A 12772-nucleotide genomic window follows, 5' to 3' on the forward strand; every position below is an offset into this window, starting at 1 on the left:
ACGAGGTGCTGAGGGCTACCCGGGCGTCGGGCTGTGGCTGCCCCGGTCTCCTCTGCTTGCGTGGTGGGACCTGTGTGGTGTCTAGGGGAGGGTTTAGCTTGGACCCCCGGCCCTCCTGGAGATGAAGACCCACTCAGCCTTGCAGAACAGAAGTCCCCGCGGGCTGCGGGAGAGACCTTCACACCATCCTGCTTCCAACGGGTTTTCACTGTTTAATGTGCCGTCGGTCAGGTAGCGGGACAACTGTGTCTCGTGGGTCTAGAACCTCTAAGTTAGGGTTTACCCCATAAAATTCAGCTACTTAAGAACACTTTGTAATATACAAATATAAGTAAAATATAACTTGCTTTCATTTCTTAGAATACATTTTAATGTTAAAATAGTTTAAATTTGCCGGTAATTTAAAATTTAAATAGTTTGAATTTACCAGTAATAAAGAAAATGCATTAATCTTCAAATAAATATTTTGAAACTTTAAAGAAGTTATATTTAGTAACAGTTTTATCACTGCAGTGTCTTACTTTCGGAGTTAAATTATGTGGTAACTTTAAAAAAAATGGGTTTACTACAAAATGTTTGCTACCTACCAGCCTAGCTGGCCTTGGGTACCTGCGTAGATAATTTCTCTTAGCGTGAAGCCTGTCGATTCCTCCCCGCCCCCACTCCTGGTCTGCTCCAATTCTGCAAGCCCATCTGCCTTGAGTCTAAAGCACAGAGCTCGCTTCCGACCCCACTCATGACTTGAACCGTCCATCAGAGTGTCCTGAAGGGTCCCCCACTGGCCACTGTGCATGCCCCCGCCTGACCAACCACCCAACTGGCATCAGGAGTCTCCGTGGGCTCCTCCAGGCCAAGCTCTACACACCCTGCCCGCGGATCCACGTCCTCTAACACGGACAGAATGTGATGTTTATGAACCAAGTTTTGAGTGAGGGGTCAGCCATTGAGACTAATTGTGACTTTTCCATTCCCAAAGAGCATCCTTGGTTGCTCAGAGGGTAAAGAACCTGATGCAATGCAGGAGACCTGGGTTCGATCCCTGGGTCAGGAAGATCCCCTGGAGGAGGGCATGGCAACCCACTCCAGTATTCTTGCCTGAAGAATCCCATGGACAGAGGAGCCTGGTGGGCTAGAGTTCACGGGCTCGCAAATAGTCAGACATGACTGAGCGACTAACACACACTAAAGATATTCCAGATCTGGAAAGCCAGCAGGGGTGACCACAGGCAGAGATCAGAGACGCTGAGGTGGACCTGGGTGCACTTTCGTCCCCTTATCTCAGCATGTGCCTCCCTATTCAGGCAGTGCTGACCTGCTGCAAGAGCTCAGAGGGGCCCTCCGTTTAGGAGGGGCTGAGAGAGTGTAAGCGGCTCTCAAGGCTCAGGGTCCCGACCTCAGACGATGAGCAAAGCAGTGAGGCAACCAGTCACCAATGAGAGCAAGGCTTCAAGCCAAACCCAAAGCCCTCTTTAACCTGTACAGGACTTTGAGCCACTTTAACTCAATGCTTTTATGCGGAGTGTGGGCTGACCATTTTTCTCCAAGCCCAGACACCTACCTACTCAATAATTCATACCCCCCGGCACTTTGAAGGCATTTGAGCTTTCTCCGTTATGTTGAACGAGAGAAATGATTCCTTCTACATGTTGAGCTGAACTGACTTGGTCTCAGGTTCTGAACATAGCGGAGTAGCTCCCCCGTTGACAGCCCAGGACCTCTGTCTATTAAAATGTCAGCCTCAGTGCAGTCAGCGTAGAGCTGGGAGAAGAGGCTGTGTGATTACTCCTCCCTTTGTTAACCATGGGGGTCTAGTCAGTTCACGCGATGCGATGGAGTTCGCTTCTTTGTGAATCAATCAGGATGCATATTAAAATGTCCCAGCCGCTGTAACACACGACCAAAGACGCAAAGTTGCAAACAGGACCTTGAGAAGTGCTCTGGGTAGTTAGACCGCTTCACGCATTGAAATGATTTGGTTTATAGATAGTATAAATGAAGTCTATATCTGACCACCGTCAGCTGACGTGTCCGGCATGATTTCAGGAGGACGCGTCTTACGAACACGGGTACCTGGGCATGGCCTTCTTCTGGATCCCCGGGGTGGCCTGCTTCGCTCCGTACATCGCCATGGGCAGCATCGGTGACTATAAAGTAAGAGCAGCTATCTGGCCGCGCCCTGCTCCACACCCTGTAACACCCACACGGAAAGAGTGAGACGGGATATATGCATGCAGACAGACGACTGAGTCACTCCGCCACATGCCTGAAACCAACACGACATTGTCAATCAACTATACCCCCATATAAAATAAAAATTAATAAAAGCCGAGAAATGAGAAAAAATGCAACAAAAGGGATTAAGTAAAATTTCTCAAAGTTTCCTTCCTGACGGAAAAAAATGTTTCCTATACTAAGTAGTAATGATAATAAAAAGCAAAAGTCCTTATTTGTTCTTTTATATTTTTTTATTGGAGTATAACCGCTACACCACGTTGTGTTGGTTTCTGCTGTATAAGGTGATTCAGCCGTATGTACACATATATCCCCTCCTTCCTGAACCTCCCCCTCCCCACGCCACCCCTCTCCTCTCCCCCTTCCCCACCCCTCCCCACTCCTCCCCCCCCCCTCCCACCCCCACCTCTGCCCTGGGTCACTCCAGAGCCCCGAGCTGAGCTCCGTGCGCAGCGCAGCAGCTCCCGCCAGCTCTCTGCCTCACACACGGTAGTGTATATGGGTCAGCGCTACTCTCCCAATTGCTATGTTCTTAGCACCCCGCGACCACGCACGTATACGTGCATCGTGCACCTAATTTAAACAATGCTTGAAACAATGGCGGGTCAACCATTTGAATAAAAGCTGGGCGAATATACCGAAGATGCTATTTGCCTTAAATGAGAGACCTCAGGAAGGGTAGCTCAGAAGGTACCATCAGCTGGCTGGGAACCGCGGATTCTGTCTGGCGGGTTCTACTTCTCTGCTGACACCATCCCATCCCCGTTCCAGACGGAGGCGAGGTTCTCCGGTGTAACAGCCCTAAGCAATGAACCAGAGTACTTTGGCTTATGGCTAGAAAGAGTGTCCCTTTAAAGCTTCTTTTTGCGAAGATTCTATAAAAATGTCAGGAACCCACGATAGACTTTCGCTGCATCCACGGTGCTTGCGTGCCAAAGAAGTTCCCTCCTCGCGTTTCCACATCCTTAGCGTCCTCCGCTGGGGTTCCCTCTGCACCGCTGAGCCTTGTGAAAGTTCAGCAGGTGCTGCTGGTGGACTCAAATCAATTTTCACTTACCCTGCTCTTAAACTATCCTTCTCTTGAGCAATTTCTCCCATAAGAAGCAAAGCAAGATGCCAATTATAAGTGTGCTGTTTACATTCGGCATAAAGCTTAAGAATCTTCCAGGAAATTGTGCACCTCCTTCTCTTGAAACTCTGTGCAGCTTGCAAAGCTCCACAGAGTCAGAGGCATCAGTAGCTTTGACAAGAAAAGAATAAGAATCTTCTCACCGCCGCAATGCTGTGTAGATCCCTTCTTCCTGGAGACAAGGTGGCATACAGCATTATCAATGCCCCTGAAATAGGGCAAGTCACAGTGTCATTTGCTAAATTAGCATAATATATGAGAGACATAGAAACGAATGCTTTTGGGCTGCATATTTGCAATTTCTCCAGCCTAAACTATTCAAAAACTTTTGACGATTCTTCTGCTTCTTTATCAGAAAAAAGTTCACTCCCAGCTGCGGATTTCAGGCCTCTACCCTTCCGCTTACTGGTTTGGGCAGGCGCTGGCGGACGTTCCCCTGTACCTCTCCATCCTCCTTCTAATGCAAATAATGGATTACATTTTTAGTCCAGATGAGTTTGTGTTTATCATTCAAAACCTGGCAGTTCAGGTAAGTGGCAAAAGTTATCAAAAGGCTTTCCTAGACTATTTTCATAAATGCAATTACATTATCCATCTTCAACCAGAGAACTTCCCATTATGTCTGTTATAGCTTAGTTCTGGAAAGCTGAGTTTAAGTTGTTGTTCAGTCCCTAAGTTGTGTCCAACTCTTTGCAACCCCACGGACTGCAGCATGCCAGGCTTCCCTGTCCTTCATCATCTCCAGGAGTTTGCTTAGATTCATGTCCATTGAGTCGGGGATACCATCCAACCATCTCATCCTCTGTCGTCCCCTTCTCCTGCCTTCAATCTTTCCCAGCATCAGGATTTTTTCCAATGAGTCAGCTCTTTGCATCAGGTGGCCCAAGTATTAGAGCTTCAGCAACAGTCCTTCCAGGGAATATGCAGGGTTGATTTCATTTAGGATTGACTGGTTTGATCTCCTTGCGTCCTAGGGTTTAAAAATAAATTTGTATTTAGGTAGTGTTTACCTTAGGTGACTGTAATATTTCTATTTTCAGACCCTGTGTATAATTGGCTATGTCTCATCTCTTGTTTTCCTGACATATGTGATTTCATTCATTTTTCGCCGTGGGAGGGAAAACAGTGGCATTTGGTCATTTTTCTTCTTACTTGTAAGTATGCATATGGTGCATGTTATTTTATTTTTAAACTATTTTTAATAATTCTGAGAATATATATTTCAATCTTTGTAGTAAGCATGGTGGTAAATTAATATTGCTTTCAGAATGTTATACTTTGGTGAAACTGTGCTCTTTTTATTTTAGGTCACCCTCTTCGCCATTGTTGCTAATTATCTGAATGAATACGGATTCCTAGGGCTGTTTCTCTGCACCATATTAATACCACCCTTCACACTGATTGGTGTTCTACTCATTTTTTCTGAGGTGAGTAATTTCACGTCTGTTCTGGGATCGTGAAACTTGCTGTCGTTGGAGAAAACCTTGGATATAATACAACGTATGTAGAGCCCTCAGCCGGTCAGCGTTCGGTGCCTGTCTTCAGAAGGTCATTTCACTTCCCACAGGCGAGGGTCACAGTCTCCAGGAGGAAGCCCCGCCATGCTTTATCAAGGTCAGGGGCAAAGGCAGCATGGTGGAATTTTGCAGTTCTCTTGATCACTCTCACACCTGGGGGCAAAGGACCTACTGGGAGGTGGCAGAGATGCCCTTTTTCTGTTCATTCCGGACACGTGAAGTTGAAGTTTCCTAAGGGATGTGCAGTGGGAAATGGCAAGTGGTCACTTGACATAGGAGCCTAAAATTCAGTGTGTGTGTTCAAAACAAAAGCTGAACCCCTGAGATTCACATGCTTATGAGTGATGTTTAAAGCCACAGGACTAGCCTGTATAATCTACAGAGTAAGCATTGTTAGATTGAAAAGAAGATGAAGCATTTGACTTTGAACTACAAACTTTAAAGATTGGGAAGAGGAGGACTCCACAAAGCAGTTTAAGAAGGAGCCTGTGAGGGAGGAGAAAGAAAGGAAATTTGTGCACCAGAATCTCATCTCTGAAATCCCCCTGAACACTTAGGATAAATAAGGATGTGTGTCGGATGGCAACAAAGCATGCTTCAAGAAGGATGGAGGGATTCATCTAATGAGCGGTCTAGAAAGATGATAATTGAGAAGAAACTGCTGGGCTGGACCAGATTAGAGTCCTTGGTGATGTTCACAAGACAGGTATCAGTGGAAGGGTGGACACGAAAGCTCGGAAGGAGCGAGCTTGGTACAGAATGCAGAGTGAAGAGCTAGTGAGGTGGTTATAGACACATGGTTCTAGGAGCTTTGCTAAAAAGAGCACCAGTGAGATGGAAGCGTGGATGAGCGAGAATAGATTTAGGTTTAAGAAAGGAGACACTGTGCTGCTTTGGGAGAAATTTTAGATGGAAGCCAAGTCCTTGACGATCTGGGAAAAGATGGCATAGAGAGCACAAGCTGCCGGGGGTAGGAGGGGTCCCGTCGCTAAAGCTGGAGTCTTCCAGACGCAGATGGAGAGGATGGACGTGTGCACCCAGGGCGGGGCGGCGGTGGGACGAGAAGGGTGGGGCAAGCCGAGAGAGGAGCGTTGACAAGGTACACACCAGCGCGTGTAGGACAGCGAGCTAGCGGGAAGCTGCTGTGTAGCACAGGACGTCGGCTCAGCGCCCTGTGACGACCTAGAGGGTGGGCTGGGGAGGGGGGCAGTTCAACAGGGAGGGGAGGTATGCATACTCGCATAGCTGATTCGCTCCATTGGCCGGCAGAAACCAACACAACGTTGTAAAGAGATTGTACTGGTCTTGGCCCGGTCCAATTTAAAAAAAGATGCCACAGGGAAAAAACAGATCATGACCAGAGCATATGGATGAAATGTTCTCCTTTCTCAGGAGAAAGGGTAGATGGCCACCTGAGTGAAGCGAAGGGAGGTCTTGGGACTTTGAAGGTGGAAGAAAGCTGTGAAAAATTGTTTCAGAGGGCAGGTCAGCAGAACGGAGACAGCAGTAGAGGACCCCTCCTCCCCCCGACCCTACTTTTAAGTGAAGTCAGCAGAGTTGTTTCTGTAATCTTGTCTGCTGCTCCTGTGTAACTCAGGAGAAGCGGAGAGTTAGGTTTGACCAGGGATAGGGTTTTGCCAGATGAGTTGATGAAGCAAAGGGTCAGAGGCAGCGTTTCTGTATAAAGAGGGGTCAGGACAACGGACCGTGGCGTCTAAGCTCGGGAATGAGGAAAGGGAGGAGACGAGGGGGTCTGTGGACAGAGGAGTGGTGGGTGGAGCGTCACCAACTCCAAGTTATAGAGAAAGGATGCTCGGAATAAAACTGGTGGCAGACAGGGCAAAGACCAGGGGGCCTGAAGTCGATTTTGGATATGACCCAGTCCTTGGACCTGAGCAAGATGACGTCAGGATCCTGGCAGGTCATCCAATACGAAAACAATCATCTTAGACGCTGGATGGCTGTGGTGGTTAGAGATTTACTACATCGGATTAAAGATGCTCAGAAAAGAAGTCTTGGGAGATACAGTTTGAGAAACAAAAGAGATCCTTTGCCCCTCATTCACAAAAGAGTTGGGAGACCTTTTAAATAGCACTGATGAAAACCACACCTTTGAGTGTGTGCAGGTGAAAGGCCAGGTGAAGAACTTTGTCTCCTGGCCGAGGGACAGTCACAGGCGTCCGTCACAGGCGTCCTCCGGAGCAGGGGGAGCGGGTGGCAGGGCAGCGTGCTGGCTCTATAGCGCAGGCGTGGCGAGAAAGGCAGGGGCGGGGGGCAAGTCCAGGCACGTCTTGCCCTTGGCTTCAGTGGGTCCCACAACACCAGGTTTCCGCCAGCAGAGCAAATCCTGCTCACTCCTGCCCAGACGCACCTGAGCTACAGCCAAACTCAGGTTAGCAGGTAGGCCGCCAAGTGACCTTGGAAGCAAGGAAGGCGCAGTTAGGAACTGACTCTTACCTGATGCAGAAGAGGACTCAGGTAGAATGCAGACAAGTCACTTAACGGGCATCATTTTTTGCGGGAAGAGATTCGCACGCAGGTCAAGGTGCACGTAAACACCCCTTTCTCTTCGTTTCACAGATTTCTCCCGACTCGGTGGATTACCTGGGGGCTTCAGAACAGCAGGTTGCATTTCTGACCTTGCTAATCGTAAGAAGACGCTTTCATTTAAATGTTCTTGCCTGAGGGGACAGCTTTGTATGCTCTGTGTTACATGAACAGTTTTGATTTCGCCACTTCAGTTTTAATTCCTCACTTCCGGCATCTGGCCACTAGTTAACACTCATCACTGAGTGGGAAGCCCGAACTCTCAGTGGTGTCGGTAGTGCTAGTATCAACGCATTACTATTTCTTTTCTTACAACAATTTTATTCATTTACTTAAAAATAAACAGAGAAGCCTGCAAGGGCTCTCTCTGGTTGCGGAGAGCTGGGCCGCGCTCTAGCTGGGCCGCGTGGCCTCCTCGCTGCCCCGGTTTCTCTCGTGGACCACGGGCTCAGGGCGCTCAGGACTGCGTAGCTGCGGCTCCCAGGCTCAGTTGCCCTGTGGCGCGTGGGATCTTCCCAAATCGGGGATCGAACCCACGTCCCCTGCACTGGCCAGCAGATTCCTCAGCACTGAGTCACCAGGGAAGCCCAGCTTACTATTTCTGTCATGATCTCTCAAGTACAGTAACACAGACTAGGGGAGCTTCGTAAAATATTAACTGTAGTATCTTTCAATCTTGTGACAATGTTATGAATCCTTAAAAACCTTGAACACGATCAAGCTCCTTAAATCGGTTCCAATATGGAAGTTGCTTCTATATTGATGCTCACTGTGATTGTCTTTCTCTCCCCAGCCTTACCTTCATTTCTTCATTTTCCTCTTTATCTTACGATGTCTGGAAATGAAATTTAGGAAGAAACCAATGAGAAAGGATCCTGTGTTCAGGTTAACAAACTTCAAATACTATCTCACGTCTTACTTTAACACTCATTGTTTACAGACATTTTAATACGGCTGATTAGTTGCACAGAAAGTCTTGTGTAAGGTTGTTTTGAAGGGGCTGTGTAGAGGTGTTCACTCAGTCCTGTCCGACCTTTGTGACCCCATGGACTGCAGCACGCCAGGCTTCCCTGTCCATCACCAACTCCTGGGCACATCTATGTAAGCAGCTGGATAAGTCTAGGCATCCAGGAAGGAGGAGTAGCTGAGCAAAAGGAGGAAAGTTGGAATAAACACCAGCTTCCTGCAGATTTGAGAAGGCCACAGGAACCAACTTGGAGGCCTGTGGTGCAGGACCATGAAAACCTAACCTGAAGCTCCGTACTGAAGGGTCTTGGGTAGAGACGCTTAGGGAGGGTTTTGAAAGTTACACGATGGAAGATGAGGACAGATGTGCTTTGAAAACCTTGCCTTACTCAGAAGAGGAATCAAGCTCAAGTCCAGCTTAAGCGAGCAGAGCAGGAGGGGGCGGGGAGACAGCTCTGGTTTAGGGCATCGGCTGCCAGCGGAAGTTTGGGAGAGAGACAGGGAGCAGCCGTAACCAGGGGTGTGGGACGATGGAGGAGAGAATTCGGTGGGTAGCAGTCAGAAAAGGGTGATTCTGAAACACCTTCCCAAGAAGCGACAGAGCTCAGTTACTGGTGAGTGCGAGTCCTGGGCTCTGAAGGTCATGCCTCCGATGATAAGCATTTTGGTCCACTGTTGCCCCAAAGCCTTCAGAATTCTGAAGTATCTGTGCTAAAATTATAGTTCCTAGGTTCCTTCCACGTGCAACCCTGCCTCAAAAGCCTTTTCCAGAGAAGTGTGGACTGTTTTATTATTTAAAAAGAAGTAGCGACCAGTAAGGAGCGTTATGCTCAGGCAGAAAGCCAGGGCAGGATGATATGAAAGTAGCAGCATTGATGGGAGCAAGGCTGTTTGAAAGGAGAACAGCGTCGACTGGAAACCTGGAGATTTTGCTGTGGATTCTTTACCAGCTGAGCCACAGGGAAAGCCCCACAGCTACTCAATCTGTCCAAATAATTGATCGCAGTACATGCAGAATTCACCACTTTGGTACACATTTTTCAGCTGGAAACCTCTTAGATTCGCACTGTTTTGCTTGTAGAATTTCGCCAAGGAGCAGTGCTGTTTTTGCAAACCCAGAGAAACCCGAAGGAGAGGATGAAGACGTCCAGATGGAAAGAAGGAGAACAGCAGACGCCGTGGCCGCCCCGGACTCGGAGGAGGTAAGACGCCGTGGCCGCCCCGGACTCGGAGGAGGTAGAGCCGTGAAATCACGCGTCAGACGCTTGACTCTGTCGGGGCAAGGGGGCCAGTGTTCAGTCTTACTTTTCTGAAAACACGCGAGGCTCTTTAATTCTTACACATGGAGCCCATCGTTTGACTTCTGTGAATATGCAGTGCCCACAAAGATGAGAGAACCGAGGAACACACACACTGACTTCTTCATGCCTTTTTCAGAGTCATAGTTTTGGCAAATAAAGCTAATCATCACAAAACCAAAGCGAGACTTTGTAAGTTTTCTACACTGAGTAAAGTTTACTGCAAGCAGTTCAGGGGAGAGAGTTCATCTGAGGTGTATTTGTGTGCCTGGGTGTGTCTGTTTATGTGTCTCTGTGTATATTTGTGTGCCTGTGGGTATGTGTACGTGAACACACATCTTCACAGACCTACTGGTTGAGTGGATGTCTCTATTCCAGTTTTCAGAGGAAGAGCAAGCAGGAATCATATGATACAGTACAGATGTCTTTTCCCTGAAGGAATGATAAGACTGGGGGAGTTTGCTGGAAAATGGCAGTTTCTAGGGGGGAGGGCTGGTCTGACTCATGGTATCGAGCAGGAGAGATCTGGACCCGGGGAGGAGGGGACACACACTCGTTTCACAGGGAGAATGAAGCTGCATCGGACTCCCCTTGCTTTTCCAGAAACCTGCCATCGTGGCCAGCTGTCTACGGAAGGAATATGCAGGCAGAAAGAAAAACTGTTTTGCCAAGAGGAAGAAAAAAGTAGCCATAAGAAATGTCTCTTTCTGCGTGAAAAAAGGTGGGAACCACTCCTGCTGGCAGAGCTGTCTTGACCTGGGATCATGAGGTCTCCTGAGGGGCCTGGGAGGGTCTGAATCCGGGGCCATCTGCAGAGGAACCCGGAGGGCAGCCAGCCCTCCTCCACAGGCTACAGCCGAGCCAGGCTGTGGAAAATCTCAGCTATAATTATAATGGTGTTTCCTTGCATAGGAAGACAGTTCTGTTCCATTCAGACAGACACACAGAAAAGAGCAACGATAAGGACAATAACCAAAAAGGAGGCAGTCCTTCTGTTAAGAAGGATGGACTTCTTTTTTAAGTGATATAATTAATTTCACAACAGGGATTAGTTCCCAGGAAGGCACCCCCTGGGGTACCACAGTGCACCCTTCCTCACAAACAGCAGGCTTTGCAGCGTATGGGTTAAATGCAAAAAAAAAAAAAAAAGTCGCTTCAGATTCCAGCTCAGTCTCAGATTGGCTGCATGACCTTGGGCAGTTTCCTCTTCATTCTCTTTGCATCTCCGTTTGCTTGCCTGCAAAATGAAGCTAGTGGCAACACTCAGGCATGTGTGTGAAGAATAAGTGGCATAATGCCTGTGGTTTGACACACGGTGAGCCATGGAACAGCATTTGTGTGACTTTCATTGTAAGGTGGAATTCTGAGTGTACCTGTTTCCTTCAGGTGAAGTTATAGGGCTCTTGGGGCACAACGGAGCAGGCAAAAGCACAGCCGTCAAGATGATAACCGGAGACGCGCGGCCAACCGCAGGGCAGGTCAGTGACACGTGGAAATGCGCTTATCGGTGCTGCCCACAGCGAACGTCTTCCAGTGGCCATAGGGGCCAATCTTAAAAATACATATCTGGTCATTTCTTATTAATCATTGTGATTTATGCACTGAATGAAGAGGATTAATGAAAACTGTCTCCCCTTAATTCCAAAAATAGTCAGGTACTGAAGCCTACGTGTTAGCTATACGATGCCTTTTACTGAGTGAAAAATAGACACGTTCACAGGGAACATTTGGGAAAGTAAAGCTAAACAGCAGCTTTGTTCGTGGTCTTTCTTTTCTTTTTTTTTTTTTTTTTTAGTTATATATCCTGAGAACTTGTTGAATTGGACTGCCAAGATCCAGGATTTATTCAGAAACTAGAAATCTTAGATTAGTGAAAAATTGTCCAAGTTCCAAAGCAAAAAACCACAATAGTATATGAATACAGTGGGGTGCTATGCCTGGGCCAAGTTGTGGAAAGTAATGGACAGAGGACTGAAGTATTGCAACTTTGCCTTTTCGTTGTTCTTTTTAAAAAATAATATTTATTTATTTATCTGCAACGGGTCTTGGTCACAGCATTGAACTGGGATTCAGGCACTGAACCTGAAGTTACAGGGCTCAATCCCAGGTTCAGCAATTGAACCTGGGCCCCCCGCGTTAGGAGCACAGAGTCTCAGCCCCCAGGCCACCAAGGAAGTCGCACAGTGTGGCACATTTGAAGGGCAGACGCTGCTGACGTTGGTCAGAAGGTGAAGGCGGGAGGGCGCGCTCACCACGAGAAGCTGATGGCGCGCCTGGTCTCCCTTCCCCTCTCACTCCGCGGCAGCCAGAGCGGCCCTTAGGAAAACGCAGAAGTGCTGGTGCCACGCCCTCTTATAACCTGCGGCTAGAGCGCGTGCAGAACCTTCACCCGGGCCGCAAAAGGCCCTGTAGGGTCTGGGCTCCGTTGATGACCCTGCCTCCCGCTAGCCGTCGGTGGTCTTCCCACTGCGAGAGACCCTCGGGTGTGCTCTCCCAGGGGCTGGAGTGCTCCGCCCTCGGCTCTTCAAGTGTCTGCTCATCTCCTTCTCGTCACTTTAAAATCCACGTCCCCAGAGGCCTTCCCCTGTGACCCTCGGGGCTAACACCTTTGTGGCCGGTAGGCGGGCGCCCCGACTCACCCGCGCGTGTGCTCGGCGGGCGCCGTGACTCACTCGCGCGTGTGCTCGGCGGGATCTGGATTCACTCACGCGTGTGCTCGGCGGGCGCCGCGACTCACCCGTGCGTGTGCTCGGCGGGCGCCGTGACTCACCCGCGCGTGTGCTCGGGGGGATCTGGATTCACCCGCGCGTGTGCTCGGCGGGATCTGTGACTCACCCACGCGTGTGCTCGGCGGGATCTGTGATTCACCCGCGCGTGTGCTCGGCGGGATCTGTGACTCACCCACGAGTGTGCTCGGCGGGATCTGGATTCACCCGCGGCGTTGTGCTCGGGCGGGGATCTGTGACTCACCCGCGCGTGTGCTCGGCGGGATCTGGACTCACCCGCGCGTGTGCTCGGCGGGATCTGTGACTCACCCGCGCGTGTGCTCGGCGGGATCTGTGACTCACCCGCGCGTGTGCTCG

At 49.1% G+C, this 12772-nt stretch overlaps 1 protein-coding gene across 6 annotated transcripts in view; it reads left to right on the forward strand.

Moving 5' to 3' along the window:
• The window catches only part of LOC102178109 (ATP-binding cassette sub-family A member 9), a 55859-nt gene that overhangs the window by 33346 nt on the left and 9741 nt on the right, over positions 1–12772 (forward strand). For all 6 annotated transcript variants that reach the window (XM_018063926.1, XM_018063931.1, XM_018063929.1 and 3 more), the window contains 9 exons: positions 2044–2151; positions 3717–3890; positions 4402–4515; positions 4669–4788; positions 7459–7527; positions 8219–8310; positions 9473–9593; positions 10293–10410; positions 11076–11167. In XM_018063926.1, the coding sequence (XP_017919415.1) occupies positions 2044–2151; positions 3717–3890; positions 4402–4515; positions 4669–4788; positions 7459–7527; positions 8219–8310; positions 9473–9593; positions 10293–10410; positions 11076–11167 (1008 nt within the window). The remainder of the gene's footprint in view (positions 1–2043; positions 2152–3716; positions 3891–4401; positions 4516–4668; positions 4789–7458; positions 7528–8218; positions 8311–9472; positions 9594–10292; positions 10411–11075; positions 11168–12772) is intronic.

Source organism: Capra hircus, chromosome 19 (assembly GCF_001704415.2).
Source record: "Capra hircus breed San Clemente chromosome 19, ASM170441v1, whole genome shotgun sequence".
Classification (NCBI taxonomy): domain Eukaryota; kingdom Metazoa; phylum Chordata; class Mammalia; order Artiodactyla; family Bovidae; genus Capra; species Capra hircus.